Consider the following 24166-nt stretch of genomic DNA (forward strand, 5'->3'; position numbering starts at 1 on the left):
GAACGATCTGTGCGACATGATTCATGATGATATGAATAATTTACTCAGGTTGTGTAGTCCTTCTAAACAGAACTTAAATTTTACTAAAAACATAATGGGAGACAACAGATAATAAGTTCACTTGCATGTACAGGTACACAATCCTTTATCCTAAACCCTTGGGACCAGCTGGTTTTTGGAATTCGGAATTTTTCAAATTTCGGAACAAATGACAGTTTGACAGTGAAATTTTTAAAAATCTTATCAAACAGCAGACTCACTATGAGTAATACGGGCCCTGAGACAGAATTGAGACCTGCCAGTGCTGGGCCATGTCGCACTGGCATCGAGTGGCAGTGACATGCATCGAGTGGGTGTGGAGTTGGGTTAACTGTTTGCACGCCAAACAACCTTGTTAATGGGGAAAAAAAACTTCACGAAGAAACATTCAGATTTTGGAGTTTTTCTGATTTTGGGATTTCGGATAAAGAGTTGTCTACCTATATTATTTGACAAGAGTATCAGAATTAATACTGGAGGCTAGTTTACTTAAACTTTTCACTTGCATGTATTGTACATTTATTTTATTATGATCCCCACATACACCATTAACTTATGAAAGGAGATATGAATTTTTTAGCATTTTAAGTTAAAAACCGTACAAGTTGTCCCATGCTAAGACTTTAACTGTAACAAACAAACTAAAATGTACATCGACTCAACACTACTTAAAAGGTAACCAATATACTAAACTATAGAAATAATACTTTCTGTTAGCTAAGCAACTCAGCAACACTTATTTGTATGTTACACCATGCTCTCAGTAAATAGGTACCTACAAATTAAATCCCACAACCCTCCCAGATTGTCAAAACGCTCTCTTTCATCTGCTACACGAGGGCAAGCCTTCCAGTTTACTTCACTTACTCATCTGAGTATATATACTGACTACCAGGCACAACTCCCTTCTGTTTGAACAAACAAACAGATCCCCTCATCATACTACTCAGTGGTTACACATGACAGTTGTTTTATTTGTTTTGCAATGTTTTTAGTCTCCCTCCCTACGTTTCTGTGGATTTTACAGCTTATGTCCAGTAAGACCAGCTGCCACTTTTTGTGCTGAGGTGTAAAAACTAGCATTTGATTTCTTATGACTCTTGCCTGGGCTGCTTTCTCCATGGCAATTTAATTGGATGGTCCTGTTACCAAGCAGAATTCATCATATACTCTTGCTCTCATGCTCGCGTTTTTTTCTCTCTCTCTCTCTCTCTCTCTCTTTCTCCCCTTCCCACGCACTCACTCCAGAACATTCCATTTTACTTAAGGTAAAGTATGCACTTTAAACATGCCTTATAAGTCTGGAGAGCCAGCAACATACATGTGCCATATAAGGCTGAAGTTACATTTTGAAAAAGCATGTAAATAAGTAAGCGAATTTAAAATCTAAAATAAATTTTGTTTATTTTTATTTAACAGGTTGATCTTTCATTGAAACACAAGCCTCCAATGCTGCAGATTTGGCTTTAATGATAAAGCAGACAGTTGTTATGCAAAAGAAGTAAAAATAAAATGGAATAAACTAAATTATTCATTTAAAAAAAGCATGAAATCTAGATGCACAGAAAAATACAACCCCATCTATCTGAACACCATCAGAACTGAATCATCAGAGATCACTTCAATAGGGTTGACATTACTGTTTCTTCCAAATGCTTTTCAATGTTTACTCTATCAAATGGTAAAGCTCTCTCAATGCAAACAAATCCCCATTATCACTCTCTCATATTGGCTGAAATAAAATAAATACTTATAGATTAATAATTAATCTCTTCTACACATTAAGATCAAAACTCACACTTCACTAGTTCAAGCCCAAATTCCAAAATAAATAATACTAAAAATATGCAAATCACACATAACTTACATTGTCAGTTTGAAACTGTGCTCAAGGCATGTTATTTTAGAGTATTTTGGTAAATTGTAAACAGTTCTGGCCCTACATAGGCAACACTGACTTCTTAGTAACATCCACTGCTCCTCAACTATAATCAATATACAGTATTGTCAGTTGCAGTAAGTATGGTGTTGAACTTATTCAGTTAAAAATTAAAACAGTTTATACTATTCACCTACAAAACCAATGGAACCTGATAATTAAATTGTAGGTTTGGTGGTGAGACAAATCCCCGTTAATGTTACTAACATCTATGTATGTAGAATACAAGAGCCCTTTGATGGATTTCTGTTTCCTGTACAAATAACATACATGTCCCTATCCAATGTTATATGATACATGCACCATAGTAAGTGTTGCATATATGCGTAGTGTGTGAACAGAAGGTGACTTCTTATTAAATTTAAGGACATTAAGAACATAACCTTTTAAAATCGTAAAGTCATACAGCATGGAAACAGATCCTTTGGTCCAACCAGTCATAGTGTCATAGAGATGTACAGCATGGAAACACACCCTTCGATCCAACCCGTCCATGCTGACCAGATATCCCAACCCAATCTAGTCCCACCTGCCAGCACCTGGCCCATATCCCTCCAAACCCTTCCCATTCAAATGTCTCTTAAATGTTGCAATTGTACCAGCCTCCAACACTTCCTCTGGCAGCTCATTCCATACCCGTACCACCGTTTGTGTGTAAATGTTGCCCCTTAGGTCTCTTTTATATCTTTCCCCCTCACCCTAAACCTATGCCGTCTAGTTCTGGGCTCCCCGACCCCAGGGAAAAGACTTTGTCTATTTATCCTATCCATGCCTCTCATAATTTTGTAAATCTCTATAAGGTCACCACTCAGCCCCCAACGCACCAGGGAAAACAGCCCCAGCCTGTTGAGCCTCTCCCTATAGCTCAAATCTTCCAACCCTGGCAATATCCTTGTAAACCTTTTCTGAACCCTTTCAAGTTTCACAACATTTTTCTGATAGGAAGGAGATCAGAACTGCACACAATATTCCAACAGTGGCCTAACCAATGTCCTGTACAGCTGCAACAAGACCTCCCAACTCCTGTACTCAATACTCTGACCAATAAAGTAAAGCATACGAAACACCTTCTTCACTATCCTATCTACCTGTGACTCTACTTTCAAGGAGCTGTGAACCTGCACTCCAAGGTCTCTTTGTTCAGCAACACTCCCTTGGACCTTACCATTAAGTATATAAGTGATGCTAAGATTTGCTTTCCCAAAATGCAGCACCTCGCATTTATCTGAATTAAACTCCATCTGCCACTTCTCAGCCCATTTGCCCATCTGGTCCAGATCCTGTTGTAATCTGAGGTAACCCTCTTCGCTGTCCACTACACCTCCAATTTTGGTGTCATCTGCAAACTTACTAACTGTATTTCTTGTGCTCGCATCCAAATCATTTACGTAAATGACAAAAAGTAGAGGGCCCAGCACCAATCCTTGTGGCACTCCACTGGTCACAGGCCTCCAATTTGAAAAACAACCCATCACCTTTTACCTTTGAGCCAGTTCTGTATCCAAATGGCTAGTTCTCCCTTTATTCCATGAGATCTAACCTTGCTAATCAGTCTCCCATGAGGAACCTTGTCGAATGCCATACAGAAGTCCATATAGATCCATGTTGGTCATGTTTCCAAAGTCAACTAGTCCCACCTGTTGTGCTTGTCTTGTATTTCTCCAAACCCTTCCTATACATGAACTAATTCAAATGTCTTTTAAATGTTGTAAGTATACCTGCATCCATCACTTTCTCTGGCGGTTCATTCTACACACGAACCACGCTCTGAGTAAAAACATTGCCCCTCGTCCTTTTTAAATCTCTCTCCTCTTTCCTTAAAAATATGCCTCCTAATTTTGAACTCCCCCATCCTAAAGAAACAACTCTTGCTATTTACCTTATCGATCTCCCTCAGGATTTTATGAACCCAAATAAGATCTTTAACCTCCTACACTCCAGTAAAAAGGTCCCAACCTTTCCAGTCTATTTTTATAACTCAAACCCTCCATTCCTGTCAACATCCTAGTAAATCTTTTCTGAACCCTCTCCAGTTTAATAACATCCTTCCTATAACAGGGCAACAAGAACTTCATACACTACTCCAGAAGAGGTTCTTATGTTTTATTTTCTATTGTATTTCCTAGGGATACCCAGGATCAATAGGACATGTTGGTACTCCCGGCAGAAAGGTAAATGCTGTAAATTTTTAGTGCTTAGTGTGTAATGCTTCTGTGTCATGAATATATATATATATATAAAGCTAATACTTTTGTATGTTTACTTTCAGGGTGATATTGGAATGGCAGGAAGACCTGGTAGTGGTGGTATGCCAGGTGGTCATGTAAGATGAAGTTGACTTCAATACTTTTAAAATGGGCTTTGCAAAAAATATATATATCCAAAAAATAAAGCACTCCAAATATCCTGTTAATTGGTTTCAGGGTCCTCTGGGAATACCAGGGATATTAGGTGAAACAGGACAAATAGGACCAAAGGTACTTTTGCACATCCAATTCAATGCATATTAAATATTTTAAAAACATTTTATATTTGGATCATGATGACAGTTAAGTGTTTATCACAGGATCATTAACAGAAGAACATTTTTCACTATTGTTTTATTTAGGGAGATAGAGGGGATCCTGGTCCAAGAGGACCACAAGGCCCACGTGGTTTTCCAGTAAGTGTTTTGCTATTTTGCAATTTAAAATATTTTTCTAAAACAACCGAAACTTTATAGTCTTTTACTTATTATTGAATTTTCTAAACTGCATCTATTTCCAACTTTGCTCAATGTAAGGGGACCTAAATGTATATTATCTCACTAATACCTACTTAATCGAAAAAAATTTAAAAATCATGTTTACAGCCCTTCTCAGGTTATTGACTGCTGCATGCTTTCCCTTGGGAAAGCCAAGAAGAGACATAAAAATCATAAACCCTGGCATAGACTAGTTGGGCCAGTTGGCCTTTTCACGTGTTAGGTATTCTATCCAATACAGGTAGGCAAAAGTGAGGACTGCGGATTCCTGATTAAGGGCTTTTGCCCGAAGTGTAGATTTTGCTGCTCCTCAGATGTTGCCTGACCTGTTGTGCTTTTCCAGCACCACTGTGATCTAAACCCTATCCAATACAGGTGAGATATGGCAGCATAGCGGTTGTATGACTAGACTAGTAAACTAGCAGCTTGGACGAATGATCTGGTGCAGGTGTGTAGAAAGCTCATCAGGATAGCTGGGGAACTTAAATGCAATTAATTAAATAAATGTTGAATTTAAAAAGCTACCATCAGTCATAGTAACCAGGAAACTGCCAGGTTTTTGTCCCAATCTATTCAGCCCACTAATGTCCTTTCAGGAAGGAATCTGCTGTCTGTCCTCACCTGGTCTATATGTGATTTTAGATTCCACAAAAATGTGAAAGATCTGGCAGCATCTCTGACTTCTGAAGAAGGATCAAAGGATCCAAGATACTAACTCTGCTTTCTCACCACACACGCAATCATAGAATCCTTACAGCAAGACATTCGGCTCATTGAGTCCACACCAACCCTCCAAACAGCACGCCATCCAGCCATATGTCCCTATTCTATCCCTGTAACCATGCATGTTCCATGGATAATTCCCCTGAGTTGCCCAACCCTGGATGCTACAGGGCAATTAAGCATGGCCAATCGAATTAAACTGCACATCTTTTGATTGTGTGATAAAATCAGAGCACATGGAAGAAACCACACAGACATGGGGAGAATGTCCAAACTCCACACAGTCACCTGAGAGTGGAATTTAACACAAGTCCCTAGTCTGTGAGGCAGCAGTGCTCAGCACTGAGCCATCGTGCCTGCCTGTGGTGTCAGACTTACTGAGTTTCACCAGCACTTTCTGTTTTTAAGATTTCCAGCATCTGCAGTTCTTTGTTTTATTCCAAACAAATTGTGGCTGACTTCTAACTGCCTTCTGAACTGGCTCAGTTGTATTCAAGAAAGTCATCACCTCTTCAAGGATAACTAAAGACTAGCCATAAATGTTGGTTTTGCCATTCCATGCTTTGCGAATGATTAAAAATATATATTTTGGGAGCTGGATTACTTCACAATCAATGTTGGTATAAATTGGTTTGACATATGATATATGAATGATGATTTGTGAAAGGACCATCAATTCAGTGTCTGCTTGTTTCAGGTGGTAGGCCTCAGGCATCCAACTCAGAAATTTGTAAGTTCAAGCCTAACTTGAATTTAGAAACTAAACTGACCCTTCAGACATATATTTTACATAACCATTACACAGTAGAGGGAATGGGATTGAATTAATTACTCTACAGAAAAACGAGCATGGACTCGATTGGCAGAATGGCCTCCTTGTTGTGTTTTATGTGTAATTCCATAATTCTATATGCCTCAACCACAATTATAATTGAATTTTATATTCTGTTTGAGAGACAGATGAGTGGGTGCAAGACAGATTTGTTAAACTTACATAAGAGCAATTATGAGAGCATGAAAGCAAAGCTGGCCAGAATGAATTGGTAGACTAGGTTAAATGATATTTCAATAGAGATATAGTAGCAGGAATTTAAGAAGATGTTTAAGGCAAATCAGAATACACAGAATAGATACGTTCCAATAGGTAGGAAAATTTTCAAGAGATGGACGCACCTTCCTTGGTTAGCTCCGTTTTGATCCCAGCTGATATTCCTATTGGCTAAGTCAGATCCCAGAATTAAATCTGGCTCAGTAGATATTTTATAAATATAACATGGTGGTCTTTCACTGAAACATAAGCACATCAGGCTGCCGATTTGGTTTTAAGAATAAAATAAAATATTTCTAATACCTGGCTAACATCAAAATCCAGAGACATTTTCCTTCCCTGTTAAGTCCGTAGTTAGGCTTACTGCTTATTTTTGATTCCAATCCTGTGAATTGTGCAGTCTTTTTCTTTGACTCTCACAACTGAGATCTTAGATTTGCTCAGCTTTGAATAACCAGCTGCAGATTTCTAACCAAATACTCTGCATTTGAAGTTTTCTCAAACTGAAATCCTTATACTGAAGTAACTTATTCCATTAACTGCTGTAAACAAACTTCTTTTTTTTCCCTTAGAAAAGCTATTCTTGCATCTGATCCCAGTCAGGTCATCTTCAAACAGAATTCAGAAGTTTCTAACTAACCTTTAAAAACTCACTCCCCCTAGCTTCTGCTCAGCTATTGGCTGAATGTTTCCATCTTCACTTGTCACAAAACCCCACAATATAAACAAACTTCCATTAGCCCTCCAGGAGGTCTTCAGCATTTGTTCTTTGAAAAGAAATAGTTTAAAATCGTGGTACTTAAAAGACTGACCTAGTTAATTATTAAACTGCATCATTCAAATAGACCAAACCTATATACCACTAGTTTTAAAATCTAAACTCTAAAACTCTTCTAAAAATGTTAATATATAAAATGTATATCATACACCTTTTAATATAGCTGGAAAGGTTAACACTAATATCAAACATAAAGAAAAAGCATATAAATGTGCAAAAAAAGGTAGCATGACAGAAAATTGGACAGTACACAAAAGCTGGGAGGTTATGCCAAAACTGTGTTTCAAATGTGTAAAATGCTGAAGTATTGCATACAGTTCTGGTCACCCCATTATAGCAAGAATGTGATTGCACTAGTCATGGTACAGAGAAGATTTACCAGGATGTTGCTGGGGCTGGACAGTCTGAGTTAAAAGGAAAGATTGGATGGGCCGGGTTGTTTTCCTTGGAGTAGCAAATGTTGAGGGGGGACCTGACAAGTTGTACAAGATTATGAGGGGCATAGATAGAGTGGATAGGAAGTCACTTTTTCCACGAGTAAGTGGAAATAATCAGGAGGCACAGATTTAAGGTAAGATATAGAAGGTTAAGTGGGGAGTTGAGAATTTTTTTCACCCAGAGTGTGTTGGGATTTTGGAACTCACTGCCTGTTGAGTTGGAAACCCATGCACTATTTAATCAGTATTTCAAAATTCATTTGTGTTGCCATCACCTTCAAGAGCTATGGGCCAAAGTTGGAAAATGCGATTAGTATAGTCAGATCTTTGTTGATCAGCATGGCCATGATTAGCTGAATTGCCTCCTTCTGTACTATATACATCTATGAGTCTATGAGAATATATAAAAACAATATAAAATTAATAAGGAGGGAACAATTGGAGCACAAAAGAACCTTGTCAATAATATTAAAAACTGATACTGTGTTTCTATAAATATTTTATGAAGAGTTAACTGATGAAGCTTCGGTCCTATGCAAAGTGAGTCTGGCGAATTAATAGTAGAAACTAAAGAGATGGCTGGTGAACTGAATATTTTGCATAAGTCTTCACTAAAGAGGATCTAAATAACATGCCAGCTACAAATCAGGGAAACGAAGAGAAGGAAGAGCTCAGGAAAATTACAATCAATAGAAAAGTGATGTTGAGTAAATGTTGGAGCTGTGGGCTGACAAGTGCCTGGGTCCTGACTGATGATGTCCTAGGGTCTTAAATGAAATGATTTATAAGATAATTGATGCATTGGTTTTAATTGTCCATAACTCCCTTGATTAGGGAAACTCCCACCAGTTTGGAAGCTAGCAAGTGTACCATTAGTGTCAAACGAGGGAACCAACTGTGCATGGCAATTGGCATCAGCACGCCGACTGCTGCATGGATGTCTGATGCCACACATGGGCTTTGGATGTGTGCACAGCCTGTAAGAAAATTAGAGTTGAACACTGGCACCAACAAGTGCAGGAGGGCAGGACAAGTGCATCATCAGGCATGCCTTAAAAACAAAGTGTCAGTCTGGTGAAACTACAACACAAGTCTACTTACACACCAAACAGCAGAAACAGCATGTGTTAGACAGCTAAATAATATCACAATAAGCTAAGATCAGATCTAACTTTTGTAGTCCTGTTACATTCAAAGTGGACGCAGCTGGGAAATTTAAGAACACCAACTGCAGAACGAGGCTTCACAAGTAGCTCCATCAATATTATGGAAGTCTGGAATAACAGTGCAAAAGTAAAAGCTGAAGCATTTGCAAATATTTTCAGCAATACATGCTGAGTGACTTTCTCCTGAGATCCCCAGCATCTCAGATGCTTTTAATCAATTTGCTTCATCCCACTTGATATTAAAAAAACAGCTGAAGACATTAGATATAGCCAAGACATATGGGGCCTGACAGCATTCAGCAATTGTCGTAAAGACTTGTAATCCAGAGCTAGCTTTGCTCAGGATAAACATAAGCCCGCTAATTATTCATTCTCCCCACCCTGCAACACACATACACCAACCAACTCGCTATTCATCTCTGGACTGTGGCTGTGCATGAACAGATTTCAGTACAGCTACATGATGAATATCCATCCAGCAATGTGGAAAATTGGTTTGTTCATAAAAAGCAGGAGAAATCCTGCATGAATAATTGGCACCTCTACCCTGCTGTCAATCATCAACAAAGAGATGAAAGGTGTCATTGACAATGCTAACAAGCAGCATTTACTCAACAATAGCCTGGGCATCACGGTGACTCAGTGGTTAGCACTGCTGCCTCACAGTGCCAGGGATCAGGGTTCAATTCTAGCCTCAAGTGGCTGTCTGTATGAAGTTTGCACATTCTCCTCATGTCTATGTGTGGATTTCCATCAGGTGCTCCAGTTTCCTCCCACAGTCTTAAAATGAACAGGTTAGGTGGATTGGCCATGATAAATTGCCCATAGTGTGCATTAAGTGGATTGGCCATGGGAAATGCAGGGTCACGGGGATAGGGTAGATGTGGACTTGTTGGGCCGAATAGCCTGTTTCCACACTCAAACTCTCTGAAAGCTGTTCATGCACAGCCACAGTCCAGAGATGAATAGCGAGTTGGTTGGTGTATGTGTGTTGCAGGGTGGGGAGCATGAATAATTAGCGGGCTTATGTTTAAAAAAAATCAAAGGCCAGCAGTAAATTCTGTGAATGTTAATTATCTACACGTAATCTGTATACTTTTGAATGTTGGCATCAAAAACATCTGTCTGAATGTCATCTGAATTAGAAGCTTGGGCCTGGAATTCTACTTGCTCATTTATGGAAGGACACCACTGATTCCTGAAAGGGCACAAGGGAAGAAAGGAGAGGGGCAGGCAGAAAGTGGGAGGAGAAGGGGAAGGTTGAGACATGTTGTTAAGTTTGTACAAAAATACACTTTGTTTTAAATTTAACTTCCTTCAAAAGTTTTTAGAAATGTGTTTTTCTACTCATTTGAATTGGGTAATATCTGAATGGGAAATATAGATTGATTACTGTATGCACTTGCTCTTTATCATTGCCTATTATATGTCCAATTATTGAGTATATTTTCTTCCAGGGGATGAAAGGTGATGCAAGGCAATCTGGAATACCTGGAAAACCAGGAGAAAAGGGAGCGAAAGGCTTACCGGTGAGCAAATCTATCATTGAAGCTGCAATTAGTTATAAAATAATCCCTTAAGCAAGGAGGATCTCATTTATTACATGTTTTCTTCGCAGGGCCCACAAGGTGAACCAGGGCCTGATGGCGAGAAGGTAAGAATCCAGAGAGGGAGACACAGAATAGCAGAACCGTTTATCAAATATCCTGCAAAGCCTTGTCTGAACAATTTTAGTATGTATGGCAATAGAGATTGTTGTTGCTAATATTGACAGATGTTTTTTATACTGGGCTGAATATTCATTCTTGGGTCAGGACTCTGATAACAAGACCATTTCATTGAGGTCAGAGCATGCCAAGAAATCAGATTGCCATAATTTTCCCAGCATGGCCACATCCACCTCAGGGTGAAATTTAGCTTATTGAATAACACTATTGAGTTCATATTTCCACAAGGCATTAACTTAATGTGTTAGTGCTCCACTTACCTTATCAAATTTGGGACTGTCAAACAATAAGTGTCAATGAACTGCAACAGTAAGTTCAACAATCTTAAGCATTAGTCAGTGTTTTTTGCTTGTTAAAAACTAATGTGAAAATCCACAAGATAAACCGTTGAAAGAAAAATAACATTAAGTTAATATAAATAATTGTGGCGTTTTTAAAAATCCTCATGCTGCACAATACCATTTGACCATTAATGTTGGCAAGCCCCACCCCTGCCAAACTCCAGGTCAAGCTACTGTGTGACTAGACACTAGGCAGTGCTCAAGAATCAATGAGATCTGGTGAATCATCCAGTATTTACTTCCCTCTCTTAGTAAATAACTAGGATATATTGTAAGGCTAATCCCCAGCATGGCAAGAACTGGAAGTGGACAGAATGAAGAATCAAAGATATGAAGCTGAATTCTACCAGAGTAGGAGCTGTTGCATCATTGGATGGCATTTTACAGAGGTGTTCTATTCCAGCAAATTTGTACAAATGAATATTCAGTTCTGTTTGTCAGAATATGGAAATACTAATTTTCCAATTCAAACTTTTAATAGGGTGAAACTGGAAAAACTGGAGCTCAAGGCAAGTCAGGACCCAAGGTATTTTATACACAGTGACAATTAAACTGACAAAACTAATTGAAAGTTTGTAGATCTATGCATAGCTGACTTTTTTTCTCTCTATACAGGGTGACAAAGGTGAAATGGGTGACAAAGGACAGGTTTGTATTTTTTATCTTTTTCAAGCAGAGGTATGTATTCATTAATATGAGTTCAGGAAAATTATATCGTAAATCATTGTATAACTTTCTGTAATACAACATTCATGGGTAATTTCCTTAAAAAAAACACGTTACCCTGGGATCTTTCTTTCATAAACTGTTTGTTATTGTCTCAGTGATGCCATTAAATCTCAATCACACAATGTAGTGTGGAAGTATGAACAATATTTGCTTTAAATAAGTAAACATCAATTTGACAAAGTGTGAGATGTGTTTTCAAGGGCAGATAACGAGTTAAGCACATTGGAATTTTGAACCATGACACATCAGTAAATGGCATGTTCAGGGCAGAATTGAACTATTCAGACTTGAATGGTCCCAAGTTTAATCACTGGTCTAAATCATAAACTGATTATAGCTGGAAAGATTTTAACAGTGAAATGATTATCCTGTATGTTTGGAAGGGGTGCTGATTGCTCCTGCCCAAAATCCACAAACCTGACTGCCCCACCCGACCCATTGTCTCAGCCTGCTCCTGCCCCACCAAACTCATCTCTGCATACCTCGACACGGTCCTGTCCCCCTTAGTCCAAGAACTCCCCACCTACGTTCGGGACACCACCCACGCCCTCCACCTCCTCCATGATTTTCGCTTCCCCGGTCCCCAACGCCTTATCTTCACCATGGACATCCAGTCCCTGTACACCTCCATCCCCCATCACGAAGGACTCAAAGCCCTCCGCTTCTTCCTTTCCCACCGACCCAACCAGTACCCTTCCACTGACACCCTCCTTCGACTGACTGAACTGGTCCTCACCCTGAACAACTTCTCTTTCCAATTCTCCCACTTCCTCCAAACCAAAGGAGTAGCCATGGGCACTCGCATGGGCCCCAGCTATGCCTGCCTCTTCGTAGGATATGTGGAACAGTCCACCTTCCGCAGCTACACTGGCACCATCCCCCACCTTTTCCTCCGCTACATCGATGACTGTATCGGCGCTGCCTCGTGCTCCCACGAAGAGGTTGAACAGTTCATTCACTTTACCAACACCTTCCACCCTGACCTCAAATTCACCTGGACCGTCTCAGACTCCTCTCTCCCCTTCCTAGACCTTTCCATTTCTATCTCTGGCGACCGAATCAACACGGACATTTACTATAAATGACCGACTCCCACAGCTACCCACCCTGCCCCCTGTAAAAATGTCATCCCATATTCCCAATTCCTTCGTCTCCGCTGCATCTGCTCCCATGAGGACCATTTCCAAAACTGTACAACCCAGATGGCCTCCTTCAAGGACCGCAATATCCCCCCAGACGTGGTCGACGATGCCCTCCACTGCATCTCTTCCACTTCCCGCTCCTCCACCCTTGAGCCCCACCCCTCCAACCGCCACCAGGACAGAACGCCACTGGTCCTCACCTACCACCCCACCAACCTCCATGTACAGCGTATCATCCGCTGTCATTTCCGCCACCTCCAAACAGACCCCACCACCAGGGATATATTTCCCTTCCCTCCCCTATTAGCGTTCCGAAAAGACCACTCCCTCCGTGACTCCCTCGTCAGGTCCACAACCCCCACCAACCCAACCTCCACTCCTGGCACCTTCCCCTGCAACCGCAAGAAATGCAAAAGTTGCACCCACGCCTCCCCTCTTACTTCCCTCCATGGCCCCAAGGGATACTTCCATATCTGCCACAAATTCACCTGCACCTCCACACACATCATCTATTGCATCCGTTGCACCCGATGTGGCCTCCTCTATATTGGGGAGGCAGGCCGCCTACTTGCGGAGTGTTTCAGAGAACACCTCTGGGACACCCGGACCAACCAACCCAACCACTCCGTAGCTAAACACTTCAACTCCCCCTCCCACTCCACCAAGGACATGCAGGTCCTTGGACTCCTCCATCGCCAGACCATAGCAACACGACGGTTGGAGGAAGAGCGCCTCATCTTCCACCTAGGAACCCTCCAACCACAAGGGATGAGCTCAGGTTTCTCCAGTTTCCTCATTTCCCCTCCTCCCACCTTGTCTCAGTCAAATCCCTCAAACTCAGCACCGCCTTCCTAACCTGCAATCTTCTTCCGCCCCCACCCCACTCCGGCCTATCACCCTCACCTTGACCTCCTTCCACCTATCGCATTTCCAAAGCCCCTCCCCCAATCCCTCCTCCCTACCTTTTATCTTAGCCTGCTGGACACACTTTCCTCATTCCTGAAGACGGGCTTATGCCCGAAACGTCGATTCTCCTGTTCCTTGGATGCTGCCTGACCTGCTGCGCTTTTCCAGCAACACATTTTCAGCACAAAATATTTACAGGTGACATTTGGCCTATACATTCAGAATGACCCCATTGTAATGATTCTTGGACTGATTCAAGGATTTTTGGATGAACTCTGTAATTCCATTCCATCTATTCATCAATTTATATGAAGTGTGGCATGATATCAGTCCTAAATTTAATATTTATTTTTAGGAATCTGTGATCTCTTGTTTTATTCTAATAATTTGGTTGAAATGATTTTTTTCTAAATTTATCTTTTCTATATCTTGCATAAACTCTGTAAGATGATCTTTTCAAGACCAAGAACCTAAAACTTTTTAATCTTTCCTTACAGCTGACCTCTAACTTTAGGAAAAAATCTTTTGACTCCTTGCAGCACTATTTCCAATGCTTCAATGCTCTTCTTTGTCTTGATCACCAATACAGACCAAAAGCTCAAAGTGTGGAGTAAACCAGGGCACACAAAGCTGGGTGGGAGGATGAACTGTGAGGAGAATGCAGAAATGCTTTAATGTGATTTGGACAAGTTGAGTGATGGACAGCAGATGAACAATAGTATGGATAAACGGGAAGGTTATCCACTTTGGTGGCAAAAACAGGAAGGCAGATTATTATCTTAATGGAGATAGATTGTGAAAAGGGGAGGTGCAAAATTGTCCTTTTTGCTCAGTTGCAGAAACTAGGTTTGTAAGTACTGCAGTTGTTGAAGAAGACAAAGGGTTTGTTGGCCTTCATTGCAAGTGGCTTCGAGTACAAGAGCAGAGATGTCTTTCTGCTATTGTACAGAATCTTAGTGAGATCAGACCTGGAATACTGTGTGCAGTTTTGGTCTCTTTAACTGAGGAAGGAAGTTCTAGTTATGCAATGAAAGTTTGCCAGATTGATTTTTGGAATGATAGGATGAAGGGAGATTGAATCAATTCGGACTGTATTCCCTAGAATTTAGGAAATTGATTCAGGATCTCATAGAAACCTAGATGGGAAAGGATATTCTTTATGACTGGGAAATCCAAAACCAAGGGTCACAGTCTAAGGATACAGGATAGGCCATTTAGGACTGAGCTGAGGAGACATTGTTTCACGCAGACTGTGGTGAGCCCATGGTATTCTCTGCTACAGAAAGCAGTTGAGACCAAAACATTGAATGTTTTCATGAAGTTAGATATAGTTCTTAGGGCTAAAGGTATGAAGGCTTTGGCGAGAAAGTGGGAACACGGTACTGAAATGGATTATCAACCACGATCACAAAGGCATCCTCCTATGTTCTGTTTATATAGATTCCAACTTTATTCTGGTTATAGAGTCATAGAGATGTATAGCATGGAAACAGACCCTTCCGTCCAACTCATCCTTGCTGACCAGATATCCTATCCTACTCTAGTCCAATTTGCAGTAGTTGGCTAATATCCCTCTAAACCCTTCATATTCAAAGAACCATCCAGATGTCTTTTAAATACTACAATTGCACCAGCCTCCACCACTTCCCCTGGCAACTCGTTCCATACACACACCACCCTTTCCATGAAAAAAATGCACCTTAGGCCCCTGTTATATGTTTCCCCTCTCACCCTAAACCAATGTCCTTTAGCTTTGGACTCCACCACCCGAGGGAAAAGACCTTGTTTATTTACCCTATCCATGCCCCTCATGACTTTATAAACCTCAATAAGGTCAACCTTCAGCCTCATACACCTCAAGGACAATAGCCCTAGCCTATTCAGCCTTTCCCTATAGCTCAAATCCTGGCAACATCCTTGTAAATCTTTTCTGAACTTTTTCAAGTTTCACAACATCCTTCCGATAGGAAGGAGGCCAGAATTGCATGCAATATTCCAAAATTGACCTAACCAATGTCCTGTACAGCCATAACATTACTTCCTAACTCCCATACTCAATGCTCTGACCAATAAAGGAAAGCCCACCAGAAGCCTTTTTCACTATCCTATCTACCTGTGACTCTATTTTCAAGGAACTATGAACCTGCACTCCCCTGGACCTGACCATTATGTGTGTAAGTCCTGATCTGATTTGTTCTTCCAAAATGCAGCACCTCGCATTTACCTAAATTGAAATCGATCTGCCACTCCTCAGCCCATTGACCGATCTGATCGAGCTCCCGTTTTACTCTGAGGTAACCTTCTTTGCTGTCCACTACACCTCCAATTTTGGTGTCATCTGCAAACTTACTAACAATACCTCCTATGTCCACATTCAAATCATTTATATAAATGACAAAAAGTAGAGGACCTAGTACTGATCCTTGTGGCACTCCACCGGTCACAGTCCTCCAATCTGAAAAACAACCCTCCACCACCACTTCGACCTTCGAGCCAGTTCTATATCCAAATGGCTAGTTCTTCCTGTATTCCATGAGATCTAACCCTGCTAACCAGTCTCCCATGAGGAACCTTGTTGAATGCCTTACTCAAGTCCATATAGATCACATCTACCACTCTGCCCTCATTAACCCTCTTTGTAACTTCTTCAAAAATCTCAGTTAAGTTCGTGAGACACGATTTACCGTGCACAAAGGCATGTTGACTGTCCCTAATCAGTCCTGGCCTTTCTAAATATATGTAAATCCTGTCCCTCCAGGATTCCCTCCAAGAACTTGCCCACCATTGACGTCAGGTTCACTGATCTATAGTTCCCTGGCTTTTCATTACCAACTTTCTTAAATAGTGGCACCACGTTAGCCAACCTCCAGTCTTCTGGCACCTCACCTATGACTATCAATGATATGAATATCTCAGCAAGAGGCCCAGCAATCACTTCCCTAGCTTCCCACAGAGTTCTAGGGTACACCTGATCAGTTCTTGGGGATTTATCCACTTGTATGCATTTCAAGACATTCAGCACTTGCTCCTCTATAATATGTACATTTTTCAAGATGTCACCATCTATTTCCCCACATTCTATAACTTCCATGTCCTTCTCCACAGCAAGCACTGATACAAAATACTCATTTAGTATCTCCCCCATCTCCTGCAGCTCCACACAAAGGCTGCCTTGCTGATCTTTGATGGGTTCTATTCTTTCCCTAGTTACCCTTTTGTCCTTAATGTATATATAAAAACTCTATTTGATGAAAGTGATCTCTTGTCCCCTTTTTACCCTCCTGATTTCCCTCTTAAGTATACTCCTACTGCCTTTATCCTGTAAGGATTCACTCGATCCCTCCTGTCTATACCTGACATATTCTTCCTTCTTTTTCTTAACCAAACCCTCAATTTCCCTAGTCACCCAGCATTCCCTACACCTACCAGCCTTTCCTTTCACCCTGACAGGAATATACTGTCTCTGGATTCTTGTTATCTCATTTCTGAAGAGTTCCCATTTCCTAGTTGTCCCTTTTACCAGTGAACATCTGCCCCAGTCAGCTTTTAAAACTTCTTGCCTAATACCGTCAAAATTAGCCTTCCTCTAATTTAGAACTTCAACTTTAGATCTGGTCTATTCTTTTCCATCACTATTTTAAAACGAAGAGAATTCTGGTCACTGTCCCCAAAGTGCTCCCCTATTGATACCTCAGTCACCTGCCCTGCCTTATTTCCCAAGAGTAGGTTAAATTTTGCACCTTCTCTAGTAGGTACATCCACATACTGAATCAGAAAATTTTCTTGTACACACTTAACAAATTCCTCTCCGTCTAAACACTTAACATTATGGCAGTCCCAGTCTATGTTTAGAAAGTTAAAATCCCTACTATAACCACCCTATTATTCTTACTGATAACTGAAATCTCCTTACAAATTTATTTCTCAATTTCCTGCTGACTATTAGGGGGTCTATAATACAATCCCAATAAGGTGATCATTCCCTTCTCACTTCTCACTTCCATCCAAATAACTTCCCCGGATGTATTCCCAGGAATATCCTCCCTCAGTACAGCAGTAATGCTATCCTTTATCAAAAACGCTGCTCCCCTCCTCTCTGTTCACGCCAATCTTTCTAACCTTTCATGTCGCATTTGTATCCTGCAACATTAAGCTGCCAATACTGTCCATCCATGAGCCATGTCTCTGTAATTGCTATGATATCCCAATCTCATGATCCTAACCATGCCCTGAGTTCATCTGCCTTCCTTGTCTGGCCTCTTGCATTGAAGTAAATGCAGTTTAATTTTCAATCCTACCTTGTTTTCTGCTTTGTTTCTGCTTGCCCTGACTGTTTGACTTGCTTCTTTTCCCAAATGTACCAGTCCCAGATTGATCTCTTTCCTCACTATTTTCCTGGGTCCCCCCTCACCTTACTAGTTAAATCCTCCCTCACAGCTCTAGCAAGTCTCCATGCTGGTATATTAGTTCCCTTCCAATTCAGGTGCAGTCCATCTTTCTTGTACAGGTCATTTCTAGCCCAGAAGAGATTCCAATGATTCAAAAATGTGAATCCTTCTCTCCTGCACCAGCTCCTTAGCCATGTATTCATTTGATCTGTCCTCCTAATCTTACCCTCACTAGCTCATAGCACTGGGAGTAATCCAAATATTACTACCTTCAAGGACCTCCTTTTTAAGGTTTGCTAGCTGAGCTGGAAGGTTTGGTTTCAGACCATCACCATACTAGGTAATATCATCAGTGAGCCTCCAGATGAAGCACTGGTGGTATGGCTTGCTTTTTACTATGTGTTTAGGTTTCCCTTGGGTTGGTGACACCATTTCCTGTGGTGATTACATTGCCTGTGGTGATGTCATTTCCTGTTTGTTTTCTCAGGAGGTGGTAAATGGGATAAAATGTCAATGTATTTGTTGATAGAGTTCTAGTTGGAATGCCATGCTTCTTGAAATTCTCTCGCGTTTCTGTCTTTGGATTGTCTGAGAATGAATGTATTGTTCCAGTCAAAGTGGTGTCCTACATTTCTAGATGTTGTAATAGAGCAAACAGCCAATGGGGAACTTCAAACCAGCGACCACAGGAAAACAACACATACAGACCAAATACTGAACTACAGAAGCAATCATCCCAACATTCACAAATGAAGCTGCATTAGAACATTATTTCAACAAGCCACCATGCACTGCAGCACAGAGGAACTACTAAGAGCAGAGAAGAATCATTTATACAGTGTGTTCAAAAAGAATGGGTACCCAACAAACACGGTGCACCGATTTCTCAGCAACAAACCCAAACAAGCAGACAAAACACGTCCAGAAACCCTAGCCACTCTCCCCTACATCATAAACATCTTGGAAATGACTGCCAGACTACTCAGACCTCTTGGCATCAGGATAGCCCACAAACCAACCAATACACTAAAACAGCAGCTAATGAACTTGAAGGACCCTATACAGACAACAAGCAAAACTAATGCCATTTGCAAAATACCTTGCAAGAACTATAAGAAACACTACATTGAACAAACAGGCAGAAAACTAGCCACCAGGGTACATGAACATCAACTTGCCACAAAAAGACATGACCCATTCCTACTAGTATATTTACATACAGATGAGGAAGGACATCACTTCGACTGGAATAACACATCCATCTAGGACAAGCCAAATAGAGATATGCACGAGAATTCCTGCATGTATGGCATTCCAACCGGAACTCGATCAACAAACACTTTGATTAGGATCCTATTAACCACCCCCTGAGAAAAAGAACCGGAAATGATGTCACCAACCCAAGGAAGTCTAAACACATATATAAAATGTGGGCCATTCCACCAGTACTTCATTCGGAGGCTCACTGATGATATTACCTAGTATGGTGACAAAACATCTGAAACCGAACCTTCCAGCTCAGCGAGCAAACCTACATTCAGAACCTCAACCAGAAATATAGATCTTTTCAAAACTCACCTTTTAAAATTCCTGCTTTACTTTCTATATTCCCCCTTCAGAACCTCATCCTTTTCCCTTCCCATGATGTTAGTTCCAATGTGTACAATGAACTCCTGCTGGTCCCTCTCCCCTTTGAGAACATTCTGCACCCTCTCTGAGACATCCTTGATCCTGGCACCAGGGAGGCAACACATCATTCTGATTTTTCACTGTTGGCTGCAGAAACATCTGTCTGTGCCTCTGACTAGAGAGTCCGCTATCACTTGGTCCCTGACATACCCCTCATTACAGTTGAGCCTGTCTCGATACCAGAAACTTGGCTGTTCATACTACGTTCCCCTGCAAGTCCATTGCCCCCTATATTTTCCAAAGCAGCATACTTGTTTGAAATGGGGATAGTCACAGAAGACTCCTGCACTACCTATCTACCTCTCCTACCGTTCCTGGAGTTAACTCATCTACCTGATTGTATCTGTGGCTTTTGTCCCTTCCTATAACTGCCATCCATCACACCCCCTAGCTCTTGTAAATTCCTTATTGCCTCTAACTGCCACTCCAATCAATATATGCGTTCTGATAGGATTCGCAACCAAAGAAATTTCCTGCAGACATAATCATCAGTAACATCAAAACTCTCCCTAAACTCCCATATCCAACAGATGTACATCTATCACTCTACTAAAGGCCATCTTTGATCCTTCACAATCTATAGACCCAGAAAATAGCACCATCTGTTTGTTCTTAAAATAAAACAGTGCTCCAGGCTAACATCATACTTATGGTTTACATTTTTAAAATTTAATCAAGAGATGGATTTCAATGAAACATATACAGAGGAACCTTGAATATCTGAACGAGATGGGCAGGCACTATTTCATTCGGATAATTGATCTTTTGGTTAATTGATTCCCTCTGGGGCTTGGAGTTTTCTGTGAAGTGTGCTCCCCGTTCAGGGGACTAGGCAAAAGCACACTGCGTATGAGACCCGCCCCCTTCCCCCCGTCTGCCCCACAACCCTGTCCACTCTCACCCAGCCTGCCCCAACCCTGTCCAACACCACACTCCCGGTCTGCCTGCTCCCCCAACCCCACATCCCTGTCCATCCCCACCCACCATCCAAACCCCCTCCCCCAACCCTGGAGCAGTCGGACTGTACGCCAACAGTAAGACTGCTGCTGCCTTTTTGGAGTAAGTCTCATGTTCCACCTCTGCCCTGTACAAGACAATATTGGAGAGATTTTCTGGGAAAGGGGGAGCGGTTTAGAGTTCACCTCTGTGTAGAACTCCAGGGAAAGTGTGGGGAGAGAGAGAGAGAGAGAAGGCGGGAGGTCAGTCATTTTGAGATGGTGCCTGGACTGTCCAGGACTGTTCTCAGCAGCATTTCAGTGAGCTGAATTCATTTTTAATCAGTGTACCTATAAACAAAATATGCGATCAGGGTTGAAACAGCTTTTTGACGTAATGTTTCTATTGGGACCTTGAGATCCTCTTTGGATAATTGATATTCGGATAATCGAGGTTCCTCTGTAATCAAGAAAGAACCCACTCTACTCACTACTGTAGACTCACAGCAAGGATACACGTTAAAAACTATGCACTTCGCTGTTCCTGCGCTGTAAGCTTTCCCATACAGGTTCCTCCAAAGTCAGCTGTGAATTTTGCTGTTTGTTAATTTTTCCCAGATGCTGATGTCCAGAGATACATGAACTCAATCAGCAAAGACAGTAACTGCACACATTCACTGCTGTGTCAGTTAGCAGTGTAGGTTTCTTTCTTTTTCTCCCTCACAAACCATGTGCTCGCTGCTTTTGGTCTGTCTTTCTCCCTTTTAAAAACGCTGTTGTTTTGACATTTTTTCCACAAAATTCTAAAACAATGCAACAGCATATGAAGCAGTAATTACTGATCCTGGAATTCGAGGAAATCACTTCCAACACCTAAAATACCTCAAATAAGGAGCAGCTTTTACAGCCACAAGGTAATCATTGAGGCATGTTGTATGATTATTCTTTGGCACTGGGATGATGTGGTCTTCTTGGAGCAGGTGGGTACTTCAGATCATAGGTAACACTGGGAATACGATGACTGGCAAGTTCTCCTCCAAGCCACTCACTACCATAACTTGGAAATATATTACCATTCTTTCACTGTTGCTGGGTCAAAATCCTGGAATTTCTTCCCAAAGGGCATTGTCTGTCTACCTACAGGGCGTGGACTGCAGCAGTTCAAGAAGTCAGCTTAGCACCACCTCCTCAAGGGCAACTAGGGGCAGGCAATAAATGCTGGCCAGCCAGTGATCCCCATGTCCCACAAGAGAATTTTAAAACAAAATGAGTTGTGCTGCAGTGCTACAGGAGAACTAGGTTGGAACAAAAATGGAAAATGCAAGGAGCATTTTTGTTTTTCTCTCTCCACAGATGCTCCCAGACTTGGTGAATATATCTGGCATTTTTGTATTTTCTTTAAATTTTCCAGCGTCTGCAGTATTATTTTCTTATGGTTGAAGGTGAACAGCAATTTTGACTGGGCTGTGCAGGAGTCAACAATAAAGGCTGTAGGCATGGGTACCCAAACTCAGAAGATGCAGTTAAGACCTAACAAAGAGAACTCAAGAGGGCTGATTCATGAGCAGACTCTTAGCAAGTTAGATTCAGTATGTACATACACATTAAATACATTCTATCCTATATGTATTTCATTTGGGGGATGAGATCATCACAGGAGAAGTTGAAAAGGGTCCTAATTGACTAGCCATTCTTCATGTGTGGAGACAACAAATGGAAGGAAATAATATGATATTGTCAAATCCATTTGGTCATATGTTACTAGTCAGGTACACTTTGGGTATTATATACAGCCCTGACAGTCTCAGCCTAAGGTAACCCTTTGGACCACACTGAATTTGCAGAGAACAGAAGGAAACCTGTTCCCAACCTTAATAATGGTAAAATACAACTTGTTGGGCTCAGAGCAAAACTTCTCTGAGAGGTTCTGATGGAGATGAGATACAAATCTTCTTTCGAATTAACCTGAAACAAAACCATCAGCTGTACTATGGTAGCAAAATCAAGAAACCATATATTAAGGAGAGAAAAGGTGAAAATTATGACAGATATTTGGAAATATTGCTGCATAGCGAGTGATCATCAAATAATAAGGGCAGCTCAAAAGTTTAATTGAGATCAAAGCCTGATTTATGAAATAGCTGCAAGGGAAAGCTAGCACCACGTTACAAAAAGATGCAGCAACATGTTCAGGATAGATTTTATCGAAATGCACTTTCTGAAAATTTGTACAATTCCCTTTTTAATTACTGTGGTGAACAGTAAGCACATGTTCAAGCACCCGCTTGAACACATGTTGTTTAGTGGGCATGCTTTAAGAGGTTAAATTATTGTAACTACTCCGTTGAACTTTTGTTTTTAATTTAGTTTGGACGACCTGGCCCTCCAGGGGATGTTGGAATTGAAGGCAGACGTGGTGTGCCTGGAATTCCCGGACCACGAGGCTTTCCAGGGCCCATGGGGGAGCGTGGTGAAGCAGGGCAAAGAGGGGAACCAGGATCTGTAGGAGTGCATGTGAGTTCAATTTCATTTTAAATTAAGTTTAGAAGAAAAGTCAAACTGTTGAATCTCTGCTTTTTCTGGAAAACAAATGCTTCAAGCTATTTTAAGCTTTGTCTTCCATTTCTAATTGTGTTGAAACCCCTTTAATCACATTTAACATATATAAAATTGCTGCATTTCTGACATTATATTGACAGTGGTGACTGCACTTCATTGATTATAAAGCACTTTGAGGTGTTTGATGTCACGAAATGATCATGTCATTTCCAAGCCTGTGCACAATGGCTATCACTAGAGAAAAAAATGTTAGGAAAACTAATGGGGCTAAAGGCTGATAAATGCTCTGGACCCAATGGGTTGCATCCTAGTATATTAAAGAAAGTAGCTACAGAGATACTGGTTGCAGTAGTGGTCATATTCCAAGAATCCTTAGATTTTAGATAAGTCCCAGAGGACTGGAAAAATGCCCACGTAACACGCTTATTGAAAGGGAGGGAGCTAACTGTAGGCCAGTTAGTTTAATAGCTGTCGTTGGGAAGATGTCATTTTTTATTGGAAGGGATGTAATAGCAGAGCATTTAGAAATACATAATATAATCATGATGCCTGACAAATTTATTACAGTTCTAGGAGGAGGAAACAAACAAATTCATCTAAGTAGATGCCTGGTGAGGAATATCTTTTAATGTGGGAACGCTATTGCATAGTCCTTGACAGAAAGTAGATTCAGTTCCAATGGCAAGGAATCCTCAATGACTGGGAATCCAGGAACAGGAGTAGGCCATTCATCCCCTTAAACCCGTTTCAAGATTTATTGAGATCATGGCTCCTCTGTGGCCTGACTCCATATACCTGATTGGCCCATATCCTTTAATATCTTTGTTTAACAAAAAAAAATCTTTCTCAGATTTAAAATTAACATCTGATCATGTAT

At 41.0% G+C, this 24166-nt stretch overlaps 1 protein-coding gene across 3 annotated transcripts in view; it reads left to right on the forward strand.

Annotated features, from left to right (window-relative positions):
• LOC140477246 (uncharacterized) overlaps positions 1-24166 on the forward strand; it is an 82086-nt gene that overhangs the window by 38255 nt on the left and 19665 nt on the right. For all 3 annotated transcript variants that reach the window (XM_072570808.1, XM_072570810.1, XM_072570811.1), the window contains 9 exons: positions 4105-4149; positions 4248-4301; positions 4402-4455; positions 4587-4640; positions 10331-10402; positions 10492-10527; positions 11423-11467; positions 11557-11589; positions 23098-23244. In XM_072570808.1, coding sequence (XP_072426909.1) covers positions 4105-4149; positions 4248-4301; positions 4402-4455; positions 4587-4640; positions 10331-10402; positions 10492-10527; positions 11423-11467; positions 11557-11589; positions 23098-23244 — 540 coding nt within the window. The remainder of the gene's footprint in view (positions 1-4104; positions 4150-4247; positions 4302-4401; positions 4456-4586; positions 4641-10330; positions 10403-10491; positions 10528-11422; positions 11468-11556; positions 11590-23097; positions 23245-24166) is intronic.

This window comes from Chiloscyllium punctatum, chromosome 5 (genome assembly GCF_047496795.1).
Source record: "Chiloscyllium punctatum isolate Juve2018m chromosome 5, sChiPun1.3, whole genome shotgun sequence".
Lineage (NCBI taxonomy): Eukaryota > Metazoa > Chordata > Chondrichthyes > Orectolobiformes > Hemiscylliidae > Chiloscyllium > Chiloscyllium punctatum.